Consider the following 26911-nt stretch of genomic DNA (forward strand, 5'->3'; position numbering starts at 1 on the left):
AAACCATGGAAATTAAACTGTTTAGAGAATGAGAAAACAGTGAGAAATATAAGTGATCTAAAAGACAAAAAAATAAAAATAAAAATTTATTTTACAAAAAGGGGGGGGCACATTAAAACAAAGTTGGTTATTCTTCCTTAGCCTAAATCTAAATTCTGTGGTAGAAATAGTCCCCATCCTTCTCTCTTCTTAGACGCTTCAGAAGTTGGGTTTCCCTCACCTCAAAGTGCTCCTTGATGGAGATGCCTCCCACAGGAGGCCGGACCTTGCTGAACAGACGTAGGGCCAACTGCCGGCCAGACTGGCAGGAGCTCTGGGGCCGAAGCACCACCTGTGGGATGTAAAGGGTCCTTCAGCACCTACTTTAAAAACCAAAAAAATTGTAGGGAAAGCCAGGTAAGAGGCCCTGGTCTCTAGGCACTCTCCTACTGGCTCTCTGCAAGGGTTGCTGCCCCTGTGCTGGGAAGAGGGGGTGCAGGACTGGGCAGCAGGAAGGATACTTGCCTTATAGACTGCATTGGGCAGGAGATTGTTCATCGTGAACCAGCCCAGCTCTAGGAGATGTTCAGCCGTGTCATCAGACTTATTCACCTGTTAAGACAGACCCATCCCACTGCGGTTAAGCTTTCCCCAGGGGTTTGCCAGAGGTCTTTTCCATGTTCCGTTGGCCACGGCACTACCTTGCTATACAAGAATCGCTGGAGCTCCAGCTCGGCAATGCCCAGCTGCCCATCCTCCTCAGTGAGGCGCCATCGTGCCTGGGCAAAGTAGAACTCGGTCCGGCGGGCCACACTCACATCCTCCTGCTGCTTTCGAAGCTCCATCTTGTTGGCCCGTTGGAGCTGGAAGTCTTTAAAACACCTGGTGGTGTGGTGAAGGTCAGGAGAGAGCGGAACAGAGCTAAAGCCAGGGAGGTCGAGTGTGTGCTTTGGGGATATCCCAAATGTAAACTCCAGATGACACATTCACACTGGAGCCCGAGACCGTGCCCAGCCCGGGATTCACTGCCCCACCCGCAGGGCTGCAGCTCTGCTATAGCAAGGAGCTCTCTCCCTGTAACCCATGCCAGCGTTTAAGTTGCAATCACACCCTACTTCTGCATAAACTCTACACCGAATTTCAGGTTCAGAGCCACGGTTTCAAGGCTGCCAGCCAGATGGGTCGTGGCTCTCCCCCAAATTTCCCTGCATGGCTCCCTCAGAACCATCTGTCCCTGGGTACAAACTGCTTGGGAACCAAAAGGAGGGAAGTGAGGAAGCCAACTGCAGGTGCCGGCTCTTGCTCAGAAGCCCACCTGGGCCCTCCTGCCAGGAGGAGACATCCAAGGCCAAACCCAAGCTTTCCTTGGGAGAAGGCTCCCCGTCCTGGAGACTGCTGAGAAACAAGGGCAGGGGGAGCCCTGGAGAGCGCACCTGATGAGGATGTTCAGTTCCTCACTCTCCAGCTGCAGGTCAGCTTTTTCCTGGCTCAGCTTCTGGTTCAAGTCAAGGAGGTTCTCGTTCTTGCTGTCATCCTGCAGAGACTGGGGGAAGCAGAGCAGCCAAGAGTGAGCAGGAGCTCCCTCCCACGCCCAGAAGCCTTGAGCCCAGGCTCTGTGCCCCAACCTTCATGATGGAGTACATCTGCTTCTCAAGCTGCCGGATCTGAGCCACGTGCTGTCTCACAGCCTCCTGTAAGTGCAGGATGCTGCTGCGCTGCTCCTCGGGGTTGCTAGAGATCTCCAGCTGGAAGCGGACCCGCTGCTTTTTTTCACTATGCTCCTAAGAGAGGGGCAAAAATGAGGCCTGTGGGCACGTGTGGGCACGGAGTGCAAGCATCTCTCCTCTCAGAAGCTTCCTGAGAGGAAGAGGGAGAGAAGGTATTAGGGATCACCTGATCACTGCCACAGATCATGTCCACGGAGGGACAACAGTGGATTTTAGTGGGAACTAGAGTTAGAACTAAGAAATCCAGTCCTCACTGGCTTGGGAAAGCTAAAGCCTGTGCAAACATGATCGACAGTCTACTGTTGCTAACCCGGGGGGGGCTCTTCTACTTCCAAAGCTCTCCTATGGACATAAGTATCCCACTACGGCTTGTGGCCCAACCAAGATCCCCCCCAAAAACCCACGGGACCTTGGGACATTCCAACAAGGTTTGGCCTAAAATAAAAAAGCCAGACTCACCTTTCGTTTGGGTTCTACATGAAGCAATAAGTTGTTGACAATGTCCAGGATCATGGCATACTGGGCTGGGTTGGTAGAGATCTCCAGCTCATGGTGGATGAGGGTGAAGGTGTCCACAGCCCCTGTGATATCGTCAGGGATTTTAGTAGGGAGTCCAAGCCCCTCTCTGAGAGCCCTGCCCATCCTAGAGCCCCACAGGACAGGAGTCTGCGTAGAGGCAAAAACATCCTGGGACTGCTGTGTCAAGCCACGCATGGGGCCCTCTTAGAACCAATGCTATTTCTAAGGCAGAAATCGAAAGCCAGAGGTGCCCATTATTTTGAGGCGAGCCCCGGAGGGATCAATGACTAGCTGGGACTTTGGTTAATATACAAGTGTCAGGACCAAGCAGTGGGCACTTCTCCAGGAGACCCTCCCCATTCTGAGAAGCCACAAGCTCTTGCACACCTTCCTGTTTCTTCAGCAGGTCCTCCTTTTCTTCCTGCTGTTCGTGGACCTCAGGTGGCTTGATCTGAGTGGCCAGCTCAGGGTCAATGTCATGGCTGTAGCTGATGTAATACATGCGGCAACTGCAGCGTGAGATGATCCGCTGGACTTGCTGGGCTTGCTGGGCCTCCGCCGGCTGGTTCCAGTCTGGTCAGGAGAGAAAGCTTGCTTAGGGGCAGTTCTGCTCCGTACGGGGCCATGCCTCTGACTTGTGGCAAAAAAGCCATGCCCAAAACGTTGACTTCTGACTATGTAAGACCACGGCCTGATCCCAGCACTATCAGGCCTTCCCTTGCTCCCCCAACCTGGGGCAGGGGTGGGGCCTGGCCAACCTGTAGTGGTGCTGACCATGCCGCCCACTGCCTGCCCACTCTCCATCAGCTCTTGCACGGAATCCAGAGTGCGCTCCCGGTGTTCCTCAATGTTCTTTACCTGCAGGAAGAGACGGGCCTCTTCAGCCAGAACAGTCACAGACAGTTCCTGGGCAAAAAGGCTATGGATCCCAACCCGAGAGCGGACACCACTTGTTCCACAGCCTTCCAGTTCCCAGGTCTCTACAGGAAACTTCCCAGGTAGAGGTCGGACAGCTCTCTCTCCTGGTTTCAGATGTCTTTAGGCCTTCAAGCCTGGCCTTGAGCCTGCTAAGAACATAGCTATGATCTGAAATCTCTCTTCTCAAATTCCACTGGCCAGGAAATTTGGGAAACATATCCAACCAAGAATCCTCCCCAGGAGGTTTTTAGACCAAATGTGTCCAGACCTGACACCTAAAAACCCATCAGAAATTGGACTTTGGACAGTGCAAACTTTCACTAAATCTGAACCTTCTTTAGCACTTTTCCCTGTTCAAATTCCCATTGTTCTCTGTGGACACTGATAATGGTGAAACTGAGGCTGACATTCATTTAAATCTTTCTGCCAACCAAAATTCAGAGTTTGAAGTGGAATAAATACAATGTGAACAGCTTTATCATTGGAAAAAGGGGAAACAACATGGAGCCCCCAGCTATGAAACACATTAAGTCAGAGACAGGCAGCTCAGTGAAAAGTGTACCATGACACACCCCTCTTGAAGGGTCAGGGACAGTGTTCTCTGAAGGCTGCAGGAGCCTCTACCTGAAAAAGTGGGCTTGAGGTACAAGGCTCAGCACGCCCGAGACCGGCAGCCACATGACAGCCTCACCTCAACAGGAAAAAGAGGTGCTCTCTACATTTGTTTGCTGCAAGGGGCACCTTTTACTTGGAGCACTAGTTACAGACCAGCTCAACGTCCTCTTCGTATCGCCACCATCCTGCCTGTCCCCTGTCTAGCGTGACATCTGATTTGAAAGTTTCTTGCCTCTTGGACAGTTACGCTGGGTGTTGCCTACACTGGGCTCCTTTGTCACAGCAATGAGACATCTCAGCTGGGGTGAGGAAGGAGGGATGAGTTTTATCCACAAAGGACAGACTAACAAGCATGGCTTGCTTTGGTGCTTGTCAGGTGTGTCAGGGTGGGGGAAGGGAGCGCAGCTTGGAGAGGGCTGCAGAATTCCCCTGCTTTGCTCTACTTGCTAACAACTAATGGCACTAATGTCCAGTGTTGGCTGCCACCGCTCCCCTCCTGAGAGCTGGGTCTCCTGCCGTTACAGCCGCCAGGTGGCTTTAGCAAGAAGTTAGGAATGAGAACAGGTTTGTACCATTTTCCTTGGCTCTGCTCCCAGCTCACTCCCTCTCTATTCCCCACAACACACCCTTTCTTTAGCCTGAGCCATCAGAGTATCTGCAAGATGTGAGTGCTAGTTTAGGACTTGATGAGCCCTAAAATCAGACCTGCTCCCACTTGACAAATGCAATCAGCCAACAAATAGTATAATGACAAGAGGTCAGAGGCAGCTAAAAACATTTCTGAGAAGCTCAAAGGTCTCGGCACCTGCCTCGGCTCATCTTCACGATGTATGGGCAATCCCACAAGCAGGTGTCAAAAACCTACCAAGCTTTGTACCACCTGCTGAGGGTACAAGAACAACAAGTGAAACAGAAGCAGAAAGGCCCGGAGGCTCCACAAACACAGAGCTCCTGCCAGCATCACCACCCTCAGCCAACAGCCACAGGCAATGGGGAGAACTCCCCACCTGTGCTGACCCCTGCATTTCCCTCAATCAGCACAAGTTGATAAAGTCCCTAATGTGCCAAGCACTGGGTGCCTGGGAATACAAAAACAAATGAAAGTGTAGCTGCCCTCAAAAAACTTACATCTTATTGGGGGAAATACTAAGAACAGAAACTATTAAGCCCAAATACTGACAAAGTAATTCTTGGTGAGACAGGGCTCTCGCAATTGGGGAGAAGGAAGGGATGGTCCAGACAGACTTCCCTGGGAGGCAAAGGGGAAGTGGGTGTGACAGCTGGGTGTTCCAAGACATAGAAATGGGAGAGGGAAAGCAAGTTCTTCCCTGTTATGATGTATACACAAGAAGCCTGGAAAGGCAGCCTGGGGTCAGATGGTAAAGGCTTTTTTAAGAGAAGAGTTTGAATGTATTTGATCCCATCCGGTAACGGGAGGGACATGCCATGTTCTGCTAAAGGGGGGGTACACTGACCTCCAGCCAGAGCTGCCGGTCATCACGTTCAGCGGGGCTGCTCTCAGTGGTAGCAAAGTACTGCATGCCATCCAGGAGACACGTCCAGGACGTCTTCTGCTTTAGGGTATCCCCATACCAGGCTGGGTGATGTTGGCACTGAAGCAGCTGGGCTTTGGCCGCGGACACGATGACACAGCCCTCTGTCTCTGCACCTCGAAGAACCATCTAGGGGAAAGACAAGAAGTTTCAGGACACCACTGAAGAAGAGCGGTCATAAGCTCAAAGAACCCATCATCCATCATAGCTGAGCTTTCACCCTGCCACTGACCAACTGTACCAGTTTGCACCAAGTCAGATGCCTAAAGTAAAAGATGCCCTTCAACTGTGATATAGGATTAGAATCGAATACAACTGAGATATAAGAAGTGGTGAGCTGGAGGATTTAAAAAAACACGGAAAAGCTTGGATCTATGAGGGAAGAGACCGACACATAGAAACATGCAGAGTGCAGTCTTACATACATGGATATGTATGCATATGAACAGAGTGACATTTAATGGTAGCCTTCTTTAGGGCACGGGAGAGGAGAAAAAGAGAAACAAAATAAAGTTTGCACAACAGAGAACAAAAGGAAACCTAGAAGGAAGCAATGAAAATCTGGGCAGCTTTGAAAAGAATATGTAGGAATCAGGAGGTTTTTCTTGAAATGGAAATGTAGTATTTTTATGGAATCCTTTCATGTTCTGCTGTATACATGGAAATGCTCTACTTGCTTTTGTATTTAAAGTTTTAAAACAAATAAGAAAACTAAAACAATAAGTTTCTATCAAATGCTCTGGCTGGTATACATGTCACTCTGGCTGCCCACCCTCAGAGCAGCCTCGGCCCTCCCAGCCCACTTCGGCAGTGCCAGACCCTAGAAGCAGCAGCGACCACCAAGGCCAAGTTCCTCAACTTCTCTAACTTTCAAAGATGGGACTGTTTCTTAGCAGAGAGGCCTCTTTAGGGGATTCTCAAATATGGTCCATAAGTTACTGTTTTTGTTTTGTTGGTGAGGCACCTGGGGTTGAATAACTTGCCCAGGGTCACACAGCTAGCAAGTATTAGGTGTCTGAGGCTGGATTTGAACTCAGGTCCTCCTGACCTCAGGATCAATTTTCTACCCACTCTGCCATCTAGCTGCTCCCAGGGTTCATACATTTAAAAAAAATAACAAATATATATATATTCTGATAACTGTATGTAGGATAACTGGTTTCCTCTGTAATCCTCTGCATTTTATTTTAGGCATTTCAATGGCTTCTCCAGTCTGCTACCACGCTGGCTCCTAACTCTAGCCCTCTATGTGACCAGATCAAGAGCTCTCTGGCCCTTCCCCTCCCCCTTGGATGCTGGGGCACAGCAAGGCTACCTGGCAGTTGACCAGCTCAATGAGGCAGTTGCGGTTGAAAATATCGTCCGTCTGACAGGCGGCGATGCCACAGAGCTGCTCACTGACGCCCGACTCATCTTCTGTGAACACCACAAATTTATCTGTCTCCTCAATCAGCTTCCGTAACATGTGGGCACCTGAGGAGGAAGAAGAGGGCCACAGTCGGAGGAAGAAGAAATCATGTCTCATCACGCACGGCTGAGTCAGGAAACACACGGAATTCTCTTCTCCCCTACTTTCTCCACTGACCTCCAGAGCCCTCACTCCCCTTAAACTATCTCCCTCTCTATATGTCCTAGAACCTTCTTCCCAGTCTCTGTTCTAGCCCTGCTAGGGCTCCGGTACTTGTGGCATAGAACGTTCAGAACAGATTCAGAAACCCAGAAAATCGAGTGGACAGAACACGCAGAAAGAAGGGTGGAACTAGTGGAAATGACGGCCAGCAATCCTGCCCTGAGTGACTACTCTATCTTAGATGAGCACCGGGGAAGGAAACCTGCAGAGAGCACATCTTAAAGGGTCCAGAGAAAGGACAAGGAGAATGCCCTGGATGTGGGAAACTTCCTAACAGTGACGAAGGCGCAGAAACTATTCTAATGGAGGGGGAAAAGAAGAGTTCCCTAAAGAGGTACATGTGGATGCCCAAGGAAATAACCAACCCACTTGGACTAGAGATGTGCACGGAAGCTGGCAGACTCACAGAGGGCAAGGACAGGGGTTTGGATGGTCCTGGCCCCATGGAAGAGGCCACCGGAGCGATCGCTCAGTCCCAGATGAAACCGGCAAAGAGTGAGGGGCAACAACAAGGAGCTTCCTTAGGGCTCGGGGGCAAGCTGGACAGGCTGCTAGCAGTGCAGGGGGTAGATGGGGCCACAAAGAGGCAGAAGCTACCAGAGCCACTCCATTCTTATTGTATTTCATTTTTCTGCCAACACAAATGATCTTTGGTCAGGAAAAGAAGGAATAAAAAACAACCAATGGGTCTGAGACATGAGGACTAAGAGAGTGCCGGGCTATCTGCCTTCACGTCCAAGTGACTGGTCCAAAGCAGAGGGAGCAGTGCCTGGAATCAGGAATCGGAAGAGCTGAACACTCCCCTCCAGCAGGCTTGGCTGCCATGGACATATTTCCTTCCCTCTGACTCTTATGCGTCCTATACACATAGGCGGAGGATCTCCTAATGTACACACCCACTGTCCAGCTGAGGACACAAGGGCTCCCAGCTGTAAAGGGCTGGCCCCAAACACAGGGTGAGAGGCAGCATTAGAATCCAGGCCTCTCCTCCCTGGAATTGAGGGGTGCTGAGTAAAGGCGATAACTTCTGGTAGGCTCAGTTCCCTCATCTGTAAAATGAGAAAGATGCAGTTCTGGGAATATACCAAAGTAGTACCAAGTACCCAACTCTGCTTTGTGGCAGTAGAAAACCAGAAGCCGTCAACTTCTACGAAATGCTTACTGTGGGCCAGGTTCTAAAATAAGCAGTGAAGTTCCTGAGAAAGACAAAAATGCCCGGGCCCTCCAGGAGCTCCCGTTCCAGAGACAGAGAGACATCACTGAACTAAGGAGCTACGAACAAAATTCACGCAGAGCAGATGAAAAGTCATCTCTACGACCCTGCCATCAGCGGCTGGGAAGGTCAGGAAGGGCTGAAGGAAGATGGGATCTGTGCTATGTCTTGAAGGAAGCCAAGAAACCCAAGAGGAAGAAGGGGAAGATGGAGCACTCCAAGCAAACATGAGAGTCATCGATCGCAGAGTCAGAGATTGGCAAAGGAGGACCGTGTTCAAGGAACAGCAAATTGCACCCACTGGCCTGTAGAGTTAGTGACAAAGTATAAGAATCGTGGAAAATGGAAACTCACAAGGAGATTTAAATGTGAAGCAGAAAACTTGATCCTGGGGGTAAAAGGAGCCACTGAAGTTTTCTGAGTAGAGGGGAGCCATCGAATGAGGAATGTATGAAAAAGCTGTGATGAATGGATGTCAGGGAATCCTACTGCAGTGTAAGAAAAGATGAATGTGAGAAATCTGGGACAACGTGGACAGACTTTGAGAAAGTATTTTAGACTGAAAAAGAGCCAAAGTGGGAGAACAGCAACTCTAACGACTCCAACAACATGCGCTGAGTCTATCATGAAACAAAGAACTACCTCAGGAGGGAGCTCCAGATGAAGAGGCTACCCTGACACCAAGGAATGGCTGGGCTGGCTGGCTCTGTATGATTCTCCTTGTTAGAACAAGTTCAAGGAAGTGAGGGTGATCTCAGAAACGACTGAGAACAAGTGACAACAACAAAACTGAGAATCAATTAAAAAAAAAAAAAAAAAAAAGGGGAGTCAGGGCAGGCGAGCTCTAGGATCTCCTCCACTCTCAACTCTGTGATCCTGGATATAATCAACCTTGTCATGTCCAGTGACTAAATGAACCCATGATGTCTCATCACCTCTGCCTTACCTCCTGAGGAGCCCTTCTCAGGCCCTTTGCTGAGGCTGGGCGGGTTGACCCGAGGCGGGGCTGGGGGGCTGGGAAGAACACCTCGCTTTGGTTTTTTGGCTGGCAGCTGAGGATCAATCTTTAACCCCTTCAGGGCTTCAGTGGAAAGATTTCGTTTCAGGACAGCTGCTTTCTTGTAGCCATCGTAGAGGCCAAAGGCAATGTCCCTGTTGGTGGTAGTCCAGGAAGCTCGCAGGTCCACTAAGTGCAATTGATGGGTATGAAAGGCAGGGTCCCCATCTCGAGAGGAAAGCTCCTGAGGAAAGAGGAAGATCTGAATGAAAGCAGGTCATGTGGGGGCCTCGGACTGCCAATGGGGGCTGGAGGCTGCTTAAACATGCTAAATGCAAGGACACACAGAACAGCACAAGTGAAAATGAAATCTGCTTGGGGTGAAGAGGAAGGATGTAGAGAGAGGACCAGGAGGTCTCTTTTTCCGGGATAATTATGATCTTGGATATTAGACCTCAGGCCTGAGAATGTATTTTCAAGTGGTCTAACATAAAACCTTAAATAGAAGAAAAGACACTTCCAGACAAAGGGGTCAATCGGGACTGGGAGTCCCTCGTGTATGCAGCTAGAAGAGAATGCAGGATCCGACAGGAATTCAGAGAGGGCTGTGGGGGCCGGAGCGTACCTCCTCCACGGTGCGGTTGCTGTGCCTCTGGTAGGTGAGGGAGGACAAGCTCAAGAGGTGGGTCTTTGTTACCAGGAGATCCAGGCGGTGGTCGGAGCTCTCGTCACTGGGCGAAGCCATCAGATGCACCGTCACCTGGCTCAGGTCACTCACCATCTGCGTCACGCTCCATTCAGAGATGAGGCGCCGCATCACGGTGCCGGCTGTGAGGTGTGAGACCAGCACTCAGAGGGCTGGCGGTCAAGCATCTTGGGATGGGGTTGGGGAGGTGGAGGGAGGGGGCCAACAGGTGAAGGCAGGGAGAAGCAAAGGAGGGGCAACTGGCCAAACCTTGAGGTATCAATCGCTGGGTTCCCCGAGTGAAGACATGGCCCTGGCTGCACTCAACCTGAATGCCCCGTTGCTGAGCAAAGGAGGCCCAGTAATGCACCTAAAGAAAGACGACACGGGACTGAGACGATCCGGGAGGTGACGTGGAGCCAGAGAGGTGGGCAGGACAGAGGCCGGGGCCCACCGCAAGAAGCCAAGATGCAGGGCCGGCAGACGGCCCAGGAAAATGAATGCGGCTCAGACCTGCAGCTGGGGGAAGAGCGCCGTGTAGGAGAGCTGCTTGTAATGCTGGCCAAGCTTCTTCTTGCCGGGCTTCATGTTATTGAAAAGCTTTCCTCGACAGATGGGCCGGGTGACACTGGTCCACGTCGCCCAGAAGTTCTGCATCCATCGAAGGGTACTGCTGTAGAGCAGAATCCGGGGCTGGGACATGGCTGCAGATGCAGAGAAGAGGAAGACCTCAGTTGGAGGTCCTGCTGGAGGTGGACACAGCAACAAAAGGGATTCTCCCTCGCCAGGAGGGGCAAGGGGCCCACGACAACGTGAAACTTCCATCTTGGCACTTTCCACGCCCCAGACCAAGGGATCTCCTTCCTCCGCTCCAAAGGAAATCCTCCTAGGCTCTCTCTCTTTTCCAGCATCCCAGGCCATGCCCCGCACCCCCTCCTCCCAGCCTTACTCCCACTGTGCCGGGTCAGGTCCATCTTGATAGAGAGGTTGAGGTTCTCAGATCTGAAGGCCCGGTAGGAGTCGTGGAGCTGGCCCAGAGATACTTCAGGCAAGAACTCTGGGGCTCGCAGGATGACACTATGGTGGTCGTGGGGGTTCCCATGGCACAGCCACTGCAGGTCCAGGGTCATACAGAGGTCGGGCAGGTGCAGGAAGCAGCAGTCGTCATACCTGCCTCACGAGGGAGCCCCTGTTCAGTGCCCTTCCCCACCCATCCCTCTTCCTCTCTCCCCCCGCCTCCCCCGTAGCAATATCCTCGCCCCCCAACCAAGGCCATACCCACCACTCAACTCACTTGGAGGCTGTCCTCACGTTGACGTCCAAGTCTCCCTTGAACACAAACTGGCCTGGTTTCCAGTGAAAAAAGAGGTGGCTCCATTCCCAGTGCATGTTTTCAGTTGTATTATAGGGATCCTGTAAGCATCTCACCCTTTTAACGAGGTATTGGAAAGGGGCCACCCCGCCCCCCCCATCCAACCGCACTGAGCTCCAACCACCTGGGGTGAAAATGAAATCGGCGGATGCCCCCTGCTCTGCTCACCTCTGTGGCCAGCTGGTGCAGATTGGCCTGCTCGATGTCCATGTGCCAGTCCCCATGGAAAAGCAAGCGGCTCTTGTCCCACCAGGGCAAGGGCGCACTGGGGTCGGCCGAGGGCTTCGTCAAGAGGTCCACGGACTGGCCGATCAATGTCCAGGCTGGGTCCCAGCACGGCCCCCACACCACTGTGTACTGGAAGACTTCAGCTGGAGGGCATGTTGATTAGTGACTAACAAACATTCTACCAAAGTCCTAATTCTTCCCCAAGTCTTAGAGAACAACTTCATCTTAGCGCTCACCCTCTCCATCATGAATGTCTCCCCTCCAAACCAAACTCCCCAGCTCCTGTAATCCCCGTATGCACTCACAACGAAAATCATGGTAGAACTTGAGCGGTGGCATGTTCCTTTCCACGACCACATCTCCCCAGGGGAGTCCCAGGTGCAGGGTCTGTCGCCGTCGGGAGCAGGCCTGTCCGCTCTGCTCGGTGCCCACCAGTCGGCCCAGCAGCCTCCAGTCACGGATCTCAAACAGGTAGCGAGGGTAGTCACGGATCCGCACTGTGTGGAACGGCACATGCAAGACGGATGCTCAGGAGCCCACCTCAAGTCTCTAGAGCGCTCTCATTCACCCACTGAGCGTAAGGCAGGCCCAGGGGCCAAACCATGGAGCAAAGCACTCTGGCAGAAGAGAAAAGCCCTACCCCCAGGGGGCGCCTCTAGCCCAGAAAGGTTCCTGTGAAGGGAGAGGGAAACCATCCACCTTAAGCCAAGCACGATTCCCAACAGGAGGACAAGGATTTCCCTACACTTCGCTCCCGAAGCCAAGATTGCATCCAGTCTTTAGGTCCGCTCCCCCAGCTCCTCAGAGCTTCCCTGCCTGCAGGGACCCGCCTGCAGACAAGAGGCCGGGCAGATGAACACCACTCACCCAGGAAGGTCTTAACATTGCATTTGAGCATCCGACACCATTGGATGGAAAGCTCAAGGCCCTCACTGGGGAACGGGCTGCTGGGATCCAGCTCCCGGATCTGCTTCAGCACCTGCTCGGGCCCGTGGAAGGAGGCGTCTGCCAGGGCCACCAGCTCCAGCCCGGCCAGGCTCCAGGTGAGCAGGGCGCGGCGCATAGGCGTGTTTCCATAGAGACGGCGGGAGCGCTGGATGTAGATCTCTATGTTCTTGCGCTCCAGGGAGGCATAGAGCTCTTCGATCTTGCGGGCAGGAAGCAGTTCCCCGTGCTGCTTGCGGAGGGCAGCCACCTTGGCGTCCAACAGCTGCAGCCGTTTGGCGCTTTCCTTGCTCTCATCCTTCATCAGCTCGTAGTTGTCCCGCAGCTTCACTTCAAAGATGTCATCCAGGAAGACCCAAGAAAAGTGCTGAACCTTAATTAGCAAATCAGGTGGGAGTGGAGCGGGGCTGGGGGCTGCCTTTGCTCGGGCCCCCCGGTGGAGCCCCTTGAGCCACTTCTGCACCCCCACAGCCTCGTCCAGGGTCCGAGAGAAGTCATACTGATAAGGAAACTCTACTGACACTGAGCCCAGGGAGAAAAGCCACACCCGGTTCCGCAGGGTCTCCAGGGAGGGGAAAGGGTTGCGATGCAAGATCATCTCTTCCAGCTCAGACAGCAGCTGCACCTCCACCTCCTTGAAATTGAAGATGCTATTGCCATCAAAGCCAGCCACTAGTTCTGGACAGTAGACTTGCAGGGAGCCCGCGTGGCGACTCAGGGACACACTTTCTGCCACCAGGGTGATGAACTTGTCCTCGGCCACAAAGGTGGTCAACTTGGCTGTGCTCACCTCCAGAGTGAGGTTCAAAAGCCGCTTCGGAGGGGCTGCTTCCCGAGGACTGACCTCGAGGGCTGGCTCGGCAGGAGCTCCCGGCTCCACCGGGGCTCTGAGGAGGTCTCGGCATTGGAGTGTGGCCAGGACGTGCTGGTACAGGTACATGTGGTCCGGGGGGCTCCACAATACCATCAGCCCTGCCCCGCACTGCACCTTTGGGGGGAACCAATGGCAGAGGTCAGTCTCTTTGGTCAAGCTTTTCCAATGCTATTACCCAGAACAACGTTAGGATTACAGGGGGTAAGCCTCTATTCACACTGCATACCTGGTAAAGGACTCATCTCCACTCAGACATTTTTCCAACGACCCGCCTCGCTCCCTCACTTTGTTTTTCTTCAGAACAAACATATCAAAGTCAGTTTAAGGCTGTCCTGCTGCAATCCATACTTTCATGTCTACATGTTGTCTTTTCAACTAGATTATAAGCTCCCTGAAGGCAGTACCAGCTATTTCTTTGATATTCCCCAAAGTGGCTGGGCTAGGGCTGCCCTCAATGAAAAACCAAGTGTGTACTGTTTTTGCTTCGGGGTTAGTTTTGTTTGTTTTTGGCAAGACTGGGGTGAAGTGACTTGCCCAGGGTCACACAGCTAGTGTTATGTCTGAAGCCAGAATCGAACTCATAGCCTCCTGACTCCAGGGCCAGTACACTATCCACTGCACCACATAGCTGCCCCTGAACATGTACTCTTAAGAGCACTGAGCTCACCATCAGAATTCCTGAGTTCTAGTCCCAGCCCTGTCATCTTCTGGCTGTGATTGTGACCAGGTCACTTAACCATTTCTCTGGGCTTCAGTTTCCTCATCTGTCAAATGAGGGTAACATGGGCACCATCTCCTCCATAGAGCTGTTGCAAGGAAAGTCCTTTGTAAATCATGAAACACCTTTCAACAAACCTCTATCAAGTACCTTCTGTGAGACAGAAAGCACAGAAAAGATCCCATCCCTGCCCTAACAGAGATTATGTGGTAATCAAAGGACAAGACCCAAACCCAGCTGAGCAGCTAACAGAGCCGATATCACTTCTAAGTCTTTCAGAGTCAAGTGCTGCTATGTGAAGGCCATGAAAGAAGCTGTCACCACTGAGGAGCAAAGGGCAGAGATGAGGACCAGCATCAAGAACTCGACTTTTGAGCTGGACTTTCAGGAGTGGGAAGGAACTCTAAAAGTCCAGAGAAATGAGGATACCCCAGGCACAGAGAACGATCTAAGTACAGTTACACTGGCAGGAGGATGCAGGGAAAATCTGCGGGCCTCATTATAAAAAGTGCAGTTTGGCTAGAGCACACAGTTCAAGGAGGCAATGACAAATATTCATCTCGCAAAAAGAAAAGAAATGGAGATGTCCATTGTTCGTGGTCAGGTGTTGCCAATATAATAAAATTGGCAATAAACTTACAAACTAAATGGCATGCCAATTAGATGACCGACAGGTTCTTTTGCACGGATAGAGAACTGAGTCTGAAGTTAGGAGGAATATCCCAAGTTCAAAACACACACTAACTGTATGACTCTGGGCATGGCATTTAACTACTGTTTGCCTCAAGTTTTCTCAACTGTAAAATGAGGGCAATAATAGCACCCACTTTTTTGAATTGCTGTGAAGATCAAGTGAGACACCCCCCTTCTCTCCTCTGATACTGTCCCCACCTTGTGCAGGTCCTCATCAACTCCTACCTAGACAACTGCAGGTCAGCCGGGGATCTGCCTGCCTCAAGTTCCCAGTCCAGGGCAGCTTCCATTAAGCCAGCAGAGTGATTTTGCAGATCCAACCTTGTCACTCCCCTACTCAGGAAATTCCAGCAGCATCCTGTTCCTCCAGGATTAAATACAAAATGCTCCATTTGCCATTCAAAACCCTCATAATCTACCCTTTCCTGTCTTATACTTCATTCCCCAATACACTCTGATGCAGTGATCCTGGCCTCCTGGCTGTTCAGGAATAAGATTCCTCATCTCCCATCTCGAGGTATTTTTCTGGCTTTCTCTATGCCTACATCATTCTCCCTCCTCAGTCCTGATTACTGACCTCTCTGGCTTCCTCTAAATTCCAGCTAAAATCTTAACCCCTACAGGAAGCCTTCCCTAACTCCTCAATACCACTGCTTTCTCTCTGTTAATTATTTCCTATTCATCCTGAACAAAGTCTGCTTTAAATTTGTGAGAATATAAGTAAATTATGTTATGAGTGTATGTGCACACATACATGTATAAATATTGTATGTATACATACACATTTACATAAAATGTACATATTTTATACACAGCCTGCATATATATATTCATTTGCATTTTTCCTTCATTGGATTAGAAAAGGTTGAGGTGAGGGGCAATCACAGTGTCTGGTATATAACAGGTGGTTCCTAAATATTTCCTGATGGTGTAATTAATTGTAAAGAGCTTTAGCACAGCATCTAGCACTATGTACAAATCCTATATCCAAGTACATATACTGGCTTCCCCTCCCTTTAAAAGACTAGACAGAATAATTAAAAAATTTATCTGGAGGAGCAAAAGGTCAAGGAATATAATGAAAAAAGTAGAGATGAAGGGCTTACTATTAGCAGATCTTAAACAATACTAGAAAACACTATAATCACAAAAACTACTTGTTACTAGTTAAAAAATAAAAAAAGCTGATCAGTGGTACACACCTATGTAAGGAAGACCCACTAACTCTAGTAGCCTATTGTTTAATAATCCAAGAGCACCAATTACTGATGTAAGGACTCCCTTGATCATGAAAAACTTTTAGAATAACTAGAATTCAGTTTGACAGAAAATGAGGTGTAGACAAATCATTTTATACCATAATAAGTTCCTTATGGATACATGGCCTAAATATAAAAAGATCACTAAAAAAAAAAAGGAAAAAAAGAATGGAAGTAGTCTGTGTAATTATTGTTACCTAAAGAACGCTTAACTAAACAAGAAATAAAGATGACAACAAAAGCTAAAGTGGAGAATTTTGATTGTATAAACTGAAAAGCTACTATACAAATCAAATTGAAGTTTAAGAGAGAGGGAGTCAACTGAGGGAAAATGATCTTTACAGCAGCTATCTGATGAATTATCACAGACATATATCCAAAATCTCCAAGACATACAGAGTATTAACACAAGCATATAAATACAACAGCATCTAATAGCATCGAAGGAAACTCAGCATCTGCCTTGCTTAATGCCCATACAAAAGGGAGATTTTTACCCTAGAATGTCATCCAGTCATTTGGAGCTGGAGGCCTCCAACCAGGGGGAACCTCTGCAGTCCATTCTACTTTGGAAAATCTCTTAGAATTTTTTTTTGTTCTCACCCCCTCTCCCCCGCCATCAGTTCTGTTTCTAGAACCAAATAGTCTAAATTGAATCTCCTTGTACGTAACTTAAAGACAACTCTCATCTCCCTCCTCCTCCTCTCAGCCCAGTCTTCTCTCTTCAAAAGCTGGCACTCCCAGTTCCTTTAAAAACTCCTCATGACACAAGAGGTTCTAGTCCTCATCCCTACAAGGCTCATTTCCTAAAAGTGGTCAAAGGATAGGATATGAGCAGGCAGTTTTCAAAAGAGGAAAAGCAGTCATGTGAAAGGAGACTCCAAATCACCAGCAATAAAAGAAAATACCGAGTTAAAGCACTCTGAGACTTCAGGAGACACCCATCACGCTGCCAAAGACAACAAAAGGAGAACACTGGTCTGTGTTGGAGGAGCCCCCTGAGGCCCTGTGTGCTCTTGGAGCAATATCCCAGTGGTTCAATCATTTGAGAAAAATTGTTAGGAATTCTGTTTAAAGTCACTGCCCAGCGACTCTCTACTCACAAAAACTACTCCTCAGCACATCCCAAGAATAGGCCCCATTCCGATACACAAAGTCAACAGTAGCTAATAAGTGGAAGGAAAGTAGGTCCCCAATGGCTGAGGCATGGCCGAGTTGGGATAGAGAAATACAATAAATTTTACTGTGTCATAAGAATAATGAATATGAAGAATTCAGAGAAATTGGATAGGGCTGATCTATGAACTGATACAGAGCAAAATAATGGAAACCAGGAAAGCAATTTACAAAGTGGCCAAGTAATGAAGCAGAAAATGACATATAATGACTTCAAGACTTCAATGAACAACATAGCAGCCAATCAGGAATTCAGAAAACTTGGGGTGAAGCATGTCTCTTGCCCTTGGAAGACAGAGATTCAGGGAATAATAGGTGTACAACAAAGCCTATGTTTTTAGACATAGAAGACATGTGATTTGTTTTGCTTAATTGCATGTTTGTTATAAGGAAGGATTACATGAAAAGGAGGGAGAGAGAAGATCACTGGGAAATGACAGTGATATAAAAAAAAAGGAAGATACTGAAAGACTACAGAAAGTACCAGGCAAAGCTGACTGCTGGGAACCATTGCAGACTTTCAAGTGTCAGAAAAATGGGAACCAATTTATGCATCTTGAGGTATGCCCCACTATGACTATGTTTACTGTTACATGAGCTACCTTTATACAATGATCACATCCTGGCAATTAACAGCTGAAATTAGATGATGACAACTAATGTGAAAAGGTCCTGTAATGTTAGTTTCATCCCTGATTGACACTATAAAAATTAATGTTAAAAATAAAGTTTCAATTGGGAAGGCACTAAGTTTTCACAAACCATTTCCTGCAGCAACGAATATTATGAAGACAATGCTATAAGCAGACTACCAGGCAGGTTCTGGGAAACAAAATTCTAGGTGGACAAATGATGTGAGGGCTAACTCTTAGCAAAGGAAAGTCTTGGTTTCTGCAGAAGACAATGACACCCAAAAGTAGCATAGCCCTTCCCTCCCTCACAGACCCCTCTAAAAAGGCTCTGTTTCAATCTTTAGCCTGTACATGCAGAAGAGCTTTAGAAAAGCTCAGTCATGGGACTCCAGACAACTCAATGAGGCCGGAGGAACAGCTGAAAAGCCAATGCTACTGCTCCCTCTCCATGGGACAAGGGCTCAGAGCACGAGTTAAGGGGCTGCTGACCCCCCTGCTTCACTGCCCAGGTCTTACCTCTAGAGAACGGATGCTACTGTGGTAGGTGACGGAGAGCATGGAAAGGCTGAGTACAGGAGTGGGAATGTCGGGGGCCTTGCAGCACGGCTGCATCTTCTCGGTCACCGTCTTTACCAGGGCCAGCACGAGGCCCTGGATACCCACTGTGGAGCTCTCTGCACTGCCCAGGACTGTCAGGGTGTCTAGTCGGATCTCTGAGGCACCTAGAATCCCAGACACCCAATAAGCCCATTGCTCTTCACTCTCAAATGGCAGGAAGCTCCTTCTCCCAACTTCCTCCATGATATTCCCTCCAACTCTCCTTTTGCTTACTCCCTTTTCTCCTATCAGGAGACCCAATCTATCCTCTCATTCTTTCACCCCAAGGTCACCCTGAGCTCATCTCTTACAAGTGGTCCATCTAAGCTAAGCTAAGCGAGACACTGACAATTCTTCTCTCACCCCCAGCCACTCAGTGTTATTCAAGGAAAAAAGAAAAAAAATGGCCTAGATCTGTATGTCTTATACAGCAGCTCCTTAGCATAGGTGGCTCCTCAATGGAAGAATTATAGAAAGACATGTAGCAAAGACATGGAAAGACTATGATCTGAACAGACCTTCCATATATTCTCAGTCTGTGCAGTGAAGGCCACAGATGAGAGCACAAATCCAAGTGCAACTAACAGCTAACCCCTTATGGGTAATTTAATAAGAGCAGTCCCTGAATGATAGCATCACTTCCACCCACTGGTTCCTTAACTTGAGAAAACCCGACTGAGTGCCTGGCATGCCTGGAGAATTAAGCAGAGCAATACCATCTGACTTAATAAGGGAAGGTCCTTGCTCACCAATGTGTGCTCAAGGCTGCCAACTTGGCACACAGATTCTCCCTGGAGCCACTGGACCCTCACTTACCCACCAGGCTAGAGAGGGTGAACAGGTTCATATCCTCCACCTTCAAGTCCACCTTCCAGAGGAGCACTGGAGATTCCCCAGAAGGAAACTCCCTGGGAGGGGTTGGCTTCCTGGACCAAGGACCCAACAGGGATAGGATGCGGGAGAGACATTCAGCACAGGTGTCTGATGCCTCCACCTGCAGACCACGGATAGTACAGTCTAGGAAGAGGGTGTCTGACTGAGTGCTGCTCAGACCCAGGGGCTGGTTGTAGCTGCCCTAGAAAGGAAACAGAGATGTCCAGATGTAAGCTGCTCCCCTAGCCCTAACACAGATTTGGGAACTGCCTTCTCCCATCATCATGACTCATCATGAGATGCTCATCATCATTTCAGAGCTCAGTCAACAAAGAATCTGTGAGGGGATCAAGGCTAAGATCTCCTCACCTACCTGTAGAGTGAAGGAGTCGAGGACAAGGGCCTCACCCCAGACATGCATGTTGGGTGGGTGGGGTGCCCGTTGGATGTGAGAGTCATTCCCCACGCGCCAGCATAAGTGGTCCACAGCCAGAACGCCCCGCTGATGGATGCTTTGAGGTCTCAGATGCTGGTAATCTGAAAAGATGATGTTGGTAAGGGATGATGTGGTATTCTCAGCTTTCTACACTCAAACCAAGACCATGACTGTCAAGCTGGCTTGGTCCCCAGGAATCTTACCCAAAGAGATGGAATTGAAGCCCAGAGCAAAGGGTGGCGTATCTCCAAGCTGAATAGAAACATTGACGTTGGAAATAGAAGTGCTGAGGATGATAGGGGCCAGAATTTGAGGGAAGCATCTGTAGAAAGAAAAAAACACCACTGTAAAGGAAGGAAAGAAAAGGTCAGCTCCCTGTGTGGAGGCAGGTTCTTGGTGGTTCTTGGATCAGTACTATGAGTCTCAGGACAGGAGGCAGAAAACAGTAGAAATAAACTTAAAGAACTGAACATGCACTAAATGCCCTACTCCTCCTAATTTCTACAGAGATTAACTAAGAAACCCAAAAAGCTACAACCAAGAAAGCGCCCATCACCACCATCAAAAAACTAATTCAGCCTTTAACATGGCTCCAAGCATTTATAAAGAGACCTGAAATGAGAGCCACAAAGTAGCTTATCTTATTCAGAACTCTCCAACAAGGCTGAGACATGAGATGAAGCAAATACCATGTATCTTACTAAGTGTTCACAATGTGCTGATATGGGAAGGATGACTTGGAACATGCTAGCAATGTCCTAAGGAACCAAAACAGAAGGGGGAATGCTGGGAGATGATTGATCTCACCTGTTTTTACTGGAATGGGAAGTGGGTCGCCTTGGCCCCTGCCTCTCTCTTGTTAACATATGTAGCCAGTGAGAGAATTCCTGGTGCCGGTAGTGGACGATGCACGTGCTGAGCACCAGAGAGGCGGAAAGGTCGATGGTGGTCACCTAGAGAAATGTATGAGGCTGAGGAGGAAGAGAAAAAAAAGCAGGAGCAGAAAGAGAAAAGAAAAGAGGACGAGGAGAACAAGGAGGAGGAAAAGAAAGGATAGGAAAGAGAAGGAGGTGGGGGTGTGGTGCCCAGTCTTTCCATTTGCTCCCTCTCTGGGAAGGGAACTAGATTCTAGTTCACGAAGTGCTAATGGTCCGGGGGGCGGGGAAGAGCTAAGGCTCTCACCTGCACATTGGCCTTTAGGGAATTTAGGCAGATGATGCGCTGACGGCTCTGGGAAAGCAGCAGCCCATCTACAGAAGGCAAAGTGATTGTCAGGGAGCTCAGAGGGAAAGGAGATTTACAACTCCCACCTTCCCTCCTCACCCATCCCCCGTGAGTTTAGGAACTTTTTCCTTTCAGATTAATACCTGTTAATCCCAATTTACAGTAAGAGGGACCCACTGCCTTCCCTCTTCTTGAAGTCCCTTGAGCACAAGGCATCCACCCACCTTCTAGCAGCAGCTCCGTGCTCATCTGAGCCATGTCTGAATTGGCTGTGAAATTTCGAAGGGGCAGCTGGTCCTCATCACGATGGTAATAAAACTGCAATAGCTTCAATGTCCAGTTGAGGTGTCTAGCCAAGAAGGGAAGTGAGCTCAGCCCTGGCAGGCTCAACCCCCTGCACCCCTGTTTTGTCCAGCTCTGGATAGGCTCATTGCTTTACCCTCCCACTGGCCCTCACCTCTTCTGGCTGTTCATGGACAGCACCACACTGGTGTTCTCCATCTCTATTTTCACTTTCCCTGGTAGCAGGTGAAGGAGATTCAAGCCAGGAATGGTTGGCTCAGTCAAGTCCTCAGTCACCTCTGCAAAAGAAAAAACATAGAAGCTATGCATTCACTGAGCCATGTCAAAAAAAGGCCTCTGAATTCTCTCAAAATGCCTCTTCCTTTCAGATAAACTCAATTTCAGCTCTCTACCATGACCACTGCAGAACTATAGAGTTCAAAGGCACTCAGAGGCCATGTGGTCCACTATGAACATGTTGTACAAGAATTATCTCTCCAATGTCCCCTAACTTTGTCAGACCATCTCAAGTGGAGAAGAAATCTACTACTTCCCAAGCAGACTGTTCCACTTTAAAACAGCTCTAATAATTAGAACGTCTTCCCTCATATAAAACCAGGACCTATACTTGCCATCCAAGGTACCTAGTTTTCTTCTGGAGCTAAGCAGTATAAGCTCTTTCCCTTCTCCATATGACTAGTCTTCCAATGCATGAACATCTATGTGCCTTTCCAAACCCACCCCCCAGTCTTCTCTTTTTCCGTTAAATCCCCCATTCTTTCAAAGGCTCCCTATGTATATCATTTCCAGGCCATATAACATCCTGGTGGACCTTACAAAGTCCTTTCTAAAATGAGGCCCACAGAATTGAATAACCCTAGATTTCAGATGCAGCATTATCACAATACCACAAGAGAGTAAATTCTGACCATGACATCCTTCCTATATGCTGAGACATTATGGGCTTCTCAATGTAGTGTAAGACTGTGGGCTTTCTGGGGTGCCATGCTTATTGAATTGCTGACTCCTATTGAGTGTGCAGTTCACTAAAACCCCAAAATAAACATCCCCAAGATGGCATCAGGCAGATGTTACAGGGACACAGAATTCTGCCATCCCTCCTTTCCTCCAGTCCAAGAAACACACCAGCTGTATCTGAGGGAGCCCCATTCTGACTCCAGGTCCACTAATTTCAAGGTTCAGCCAACATCTAATATTGGTGATGACCAACAATTGGGGAACAGCAAGACCCAGCACTTGGTTTCTGCATATCTTCAATGAAGAGGATCAACAGGTCTCTCTTTACCTGGCATTTTACCGGGCCTCAAGGTAGGCACCAGGCTTGAGTGCAACAACTGGCTGTGGAAGAGGCCTTCGTGCAGCTCTGCATGGAGTGTCCACACATCTAGGGTGACGGCCTTCAGCTGCAGGCTGCTTAAACCCATTTCCACACACAGGTCCATGGCTAGGGAGAGCTCTGCTAGGCAAGTGTCCTCCTTCACAAGTGAGTAAATTAGACAACATGTCACCCCTCATAGTCAGAAGTCTCAGGCCAAAAAGATGGTGAATGGATGACATGGCAAGACCCAAGGAATCCCCATTGGCACAGGAGATAATAATGGGAGTCCTGGTGCTCCCACTCAGAATGGAGGTCAGCGTGGGCTCTCATGATATACTCACCGACTGACCACTCTTTAGTACTTTGCTGTTCACTTGGCTGAGGCTCACCTCACAGTCGATTCTGGGAAGGGGAAAAAAAAAATCAAAATCCTCAGTCATTGGTCCCTTGGCATCTTCCATCTCTAATCAAGCTTTGCTTACAGGAAAAAAAGATGGTAGAAAATCTGGCCTCATACCTAGCTCAAAGCAGGCAGTCTACCTGCTCTAACCTGGGTGGTGGGAGTATCAGCTCTGAATCTTGAGCTCAATCACTGCCAGCTAGCCCTGTTTTGGCTTCTATTCTCTGGTGCCAGAATGGGAACAGTTGGTTTAGAGGCTGCCATCTGGGGTTCTACCCACCCAGCACTTACTTCTTCCCATCACTATCCAGAAGGAAGCGGCTCCTGCTGATCTGAATGTGCCACAGGGACTCAGAGGTAGCTACCCTGAGAACCATAATGTTGATGGAGTCCACGTGGACTGAGAAAAGCTGGGGGAAGAAGCCAACACGAACAATAGTCAGGGTGAGGTCATTATTTGCCTTCTTCCCCTTAGTTCCTCAGATGAAGAGAAAAGGCACCTCCCACAGACACTACAACCCTGGACCTCAAAAAACAGCTGCTGACACGTGCAAATCCCTAACTCAGAAGAGGGATGTGAAGACACAGGCAGCTTGAAGCATAGGCTTGCTTCTCCACTGCCACAGTGCTCAGGAAATGGGGAAAAGTCTTACCTGGCAAGCGATCCTCAGCAAGGATGGGCTGAGGGGCAGCTCCCTCTGATCTACCTTTGAGGTCTTGGAGAAAGAGCTAGGCAGGCCGGACATCTTCTGTAGGTCAGTTCTAATCCGCACCTCCCCGAAACACAGCGCCACGTAATGCCTGCCCCCAGGAGAGACTGACTGTCATCAGTACCTCCCACTCCCCACTTCCCTGAGAACAGATTTTGGTCCAGGAAGGTAAGACTGGTGGCACATGTCAATATTTGTCTTACCAAATTCATAGTATGTGGAGAAATGTAGAAGCTTTAAGGAAACAAGACCCAATTCCCTCCTAGGGTTGAAAGGCTTCTCATCGATCAGATCCCAGTCAACAACTCCCAACCCAAACAAGAATCTCCCTTCCAGAAAATATGATGAGATACTCACGGTAGATCATGGCTCAGGAGTTTGCTGGAAATCCACACGCTATCAATTTCCTGGAACAGGATGGGAAAAAGTTTTGTGCAGCTGCTGCCCAGGCAATCTGCCAGCCTTCGCAGCTGACCCAAGGGTGACTGGAACACTAGAGTCAGGGGCAGGAGCAGAGGAAGGTGGTCTATAGGCCCACGCTCACCCTACCCAGATCAATTTAGCTCTGCAGATATTTATTAAGCACCAACTCTATGAAAAACACTGTGCTAAAATAGTCCCTGCCCTCAAGATGATTCTAGTCTACTTGTGGGGAAGGGCAAGGCTGGGGTGACACTGTGTAATGTTCTGTTTCTCTAAATTATAATTGTTCTCTGGGAGCAGGTTTCTTGGGGAGCTTCTAGAGGCAGCCTCAATTTCAGTTCAGAATAATCACTCCAAATGCAGCCAGGAGTTAAAGTCCAGATCCTTTATTTTCTCCTTTGTGTCTCGCCCCCTTCCTGGGGCCCAGCTAGCTTTCTTAGAGGCCTATCTCTCTCCCTGGTTCCCCGAGAGCTCTCTCTAAATGTCTCCAGCCAGCACAAAGGTGGAAGTGGGAATGAATCTTGACTCTGAATCTCTTCCCAGAGAGTGGGCTTGTGGGTGGCTTGTGAATCTCCCAGAAATCAATCCTAATTGTGAATCTCCTGGAAGTCCCCTGAAGTTCTCCCCTTTACTGAATCCTAGCTCAGAATCTCCTCCCAGTGGGCTTGTCCTTTTATATGCTCTTTAAAGGTGTGAGCCAATGGGCGAACTCCTTTAAAGGTGTGAACTAAGTACATAAGTACTTTGTTTCAAGTTCTGGCCCATAACATCTCCTTGCAGGGCCAGATAATTATTGTCTCTATCCATTCCAGTGACTTAGCACCTTGTAAGAATTCTAACAGCACGGTACAGATAAACCCCATACAAAGTCGGGAGGGCAGGAGGCATAGGACAAGGTGTTCCAGGAACAGTCAAAAGAGCCATTGCTAATAACTAAGGGGGTAAGGAAGGCAAAAAGAGGTACCACCTGAACTGAGCTGTGAAGGTAACAGCATCATCAGTACTGCGATTCTGTAACTCATTTGCACAGGGCACTCACTCACTAGGTCTGCACAGCCTCTACACATCTTATTTCATCTAGACAAACACTATGATTATTGCTGAAGAGATGGAGGCTCAGAAAAATCTCGGATACAAAATTGGGATTTGGGAGGAACCTCAAGCATTACAGATAACCCCCCGTTTTACAGAGGAGGGAGGGGAGGCCCAGAATGGCTGATCACACCAGTGGCTGAGCTAGGGTCACTCCAGTGCCCTTGCAATGATGCTGTAGTGCAACCAAAAAGCAGAGGAGAAGAGGGAGGACCTTCTGGGAGTGGAAGTCAGGCAGCGTGAATGAATAGTAGTCCCTGCCTTTCTCCCAGAGGGTATCGAAGTCCCGCTGATTGCTACTTTATAAGTCTCTTTTATATGCATAGACCCATTTCGCCAGTTACACCAGGAGCTATTTCTCCCATACTTCCAGAGAGCCCAAGCCCGCAGATTGGCCCTAACCCTAGTATTCTCAGGCTAATTCAAAGGGGGGGGGGTGCAGCCAGGTGGTACAGTGAGTAGTGCATGGGCCCTAGAGTAAGAAGACATGACTTGTCACCACTAACTGTGACCTTGGACAAGTCAATTAACCCTGATTGCCTCCAACAAAAAAAGTGAAATTGGAAAGCTGCCCAACATTCAAGAGAGAAGAAACTGTGACTGATAAATGACTGGATCACTAAATAACAAATGCTGTCCAACAGAGGAAGACGGCAGTACTGTGCAAATTTAGTTATGGATTTCATGCAATCCCAATGAAAACAGCAGAGAGCTATTTCACAAAATTGTGATTAAAATTAGAACCAACCCCACTGAGGGAAATTATAGGAGAAATAAAAGCTCTCAAAGACAATATCAAAATTGTATGGTCTGGAGGTTTTTTAGGGAGGAAAACAGATCAATGGAACAAAATAGAAAACATGGAGATAAGGGAAGAAAACCGATGGGCGATCACAGAGTCAGAGCTGAGAGAGCCTCTGAGACCCTCCTTGACGGCTTCTCTCACTTCTTCAAAGGGGGAGCCGAAGCGCGGGGCATGTGGCCATACAACACTGTACAAAAGCGATGGATTTCCCAGTAAGCCCTGCCAGGAACCCGGGAGCAGAGGCCGCCGGCCGGCTGGGTGCTCCGGCCTGGCCCTGGGACTTGGGGGACGGTCCTCCCAGGGCACAGTGGCCACTGTTCTGGAGCGCAGCAGTGACCTGGCCCCGTCCTCAGAAGCTCCCCCTCCAGACTCCCAGGCCCGTAAGTGTCTAGAGAATCACCAGAGTCCCGGGGGCAGAACCCTTGGGGGAGAAGACCCCCGAGCACGTGGAGACTTGGCTGCCCCCCACAGGGTGTCCCCGTGCTCACCACCGTCTGCTGGTGCTGCTCGAACTTCAGGCTCACGTTCTGGATCCAGAAGAAGCCGAAGGAGCCGATCCTGAGCTCGGCCTGGAGCCTCCGATGGCACCACTTGGTGGCCACGCGCACCAGCAGCCACCTGCCAAAACCTGCGCGTGAGCGCTCCGCCCCAGGGACAGCTTCCTCTAGGGGACTCCGGAACCCCCCCCTCAGAGCCGGGGAAAGGGCCCTGGGCTTCAGGCACTGCCCAGGGGGTAAGCCGGCTGTGCCTGGGCGGGCGGCGGCACGCAGTCGGGCGCCCCTCCGTGAGCCTCAGTTTCCTGACCTGTAAAACGAGCCTTCTGGCCTTCACCCCCCCCCACTTCAGGGGTCGGGCCCAGGGTCGGGGCCCAGGGCCGGGGAAGGGCCCCAGCCGGACTCATCCCTCAGGAAAGCAGAGGCTCCGGTGCTCTCCAGATCTCATGGCAGCCCCCCAGAACCCCAGGCTCCACACAGAAAAAAGGGGATCCCACTGACAC

At 49.6% G+C, this 26911-nt stretch overlaps 1 protein-coding gene across 2 annotated transcripts in view; it reads right to left on the reverse strand.

Annotated features, from left to right (window-relative positions):
* The window catches only part of BLTP2 (bridge-like lipid transfer protein family member 2), a 31861-nt gene that overhangs the window by 4410 nt on the left and 540 nt on the right, over positions 1–26911 (reverse strand). Inside the window, exons 2-34 of one of the 2 annotated variants that reach the window (XM_074263705.1) lie at positions 26403–26532; positions 23952–24001; positions 23538–23685; positions 23176–23294; positions 22826–22886; positions 22452–22641; positions 21321–21444; positions 21088–21212; positions 20822–20889; positions 20447–20592; positions 19843–19961; positions 19577–19740; positions 19147–19405; positions 18250–18455; positions 12304–13369; positions 11742–11933; positions 11377–11579; positions 11131–11249; positions 10786–11006; positions 10350–10540; positions 10107–10206; positions 9777–9979; positions 9101–9395; positions 6627–6784; positions 5234–5440; positions 2984–3083; positions 2613–2798; positions 2166–2287; positions 1605–1760; positions 1413–1522; positions 681–861; positions 505–591; positions 221–331 (exon numbers count right to left, since the gene is read on the reverse strand). In XM_074263705.1, the coding sequence (XP_074119806.1) occupies positions 221–331; positions 505–591; positions 681–861; positions 1413–1522; positions 1605–1760; positions 2166–2287; positions 2613–2798; positions 2984–3083; positions 5234–5440; positions 6627–6784; positions 9101–9395; positions 9777–9979; positions 10107–10206; positions 10350–10540; positions 10786–11006; positions 11131–11249; positions 11377–11579; positions 11742–11933; positions 12304–13369; positions 18250–18455; positions 19147–19405; positions 19577–19740; positions 19843–19961; positions 20447–20592; positions 20822–20889; positions 21088–21212; positions 21321–21444; positions 22452–22641; positions 22826–22886; positions 23176–23294; positions 23538–23685; positions 23952–24001; positions 26403–26532 (5917 nt within the window). Of the gene's footprint in view, positions 1–220; positions 332–504; positions 592–680; positions 862–1412; positions 1523–1604; positions 1761–2165; positions 2288–2612; positions 2799–2983; positions 3084–5233; positions 5441–6626; positions 6785–9100; positions 9396–9776; positions 9980–10106; positions 10207–10349; positions 10541–10785; positions 11007–11130; positions 11250–11376; positions 11580–11741; positions 11934–12303; positions 13370–13481; positions 15265–18249; positions 18456–19146; positions 19406–19576; positions 19741–19842; positions 19962–20446; positions 20593–20821; positions 20890–21087; positions 21213–21320; positions 21445–22451; positions 22642–22825; positions 22887–23175; positions 23295–23537; positions 23686–23951; positions 24002–26402; positions 26533–26911 lie in introns of those variants that run through there. The other variant, XM_074263706.1, reaches the window with a different exon arrangement.

This window comes from Sminthopsis crassicaudata, chromosome 4 (assembly GCF_048593235.1).
Source record: "Sminthopsis crassicaudata isolate SCR6 chromosome 4, ASM4859323v1, whole genome shotgun sequence".
NCBI lineage: Eukaryota > Metazoa > Chordata > Mammalia > Dasyuromorphia > Dasyuridae > Sminthopsis > Sminthopsis crassicaudata.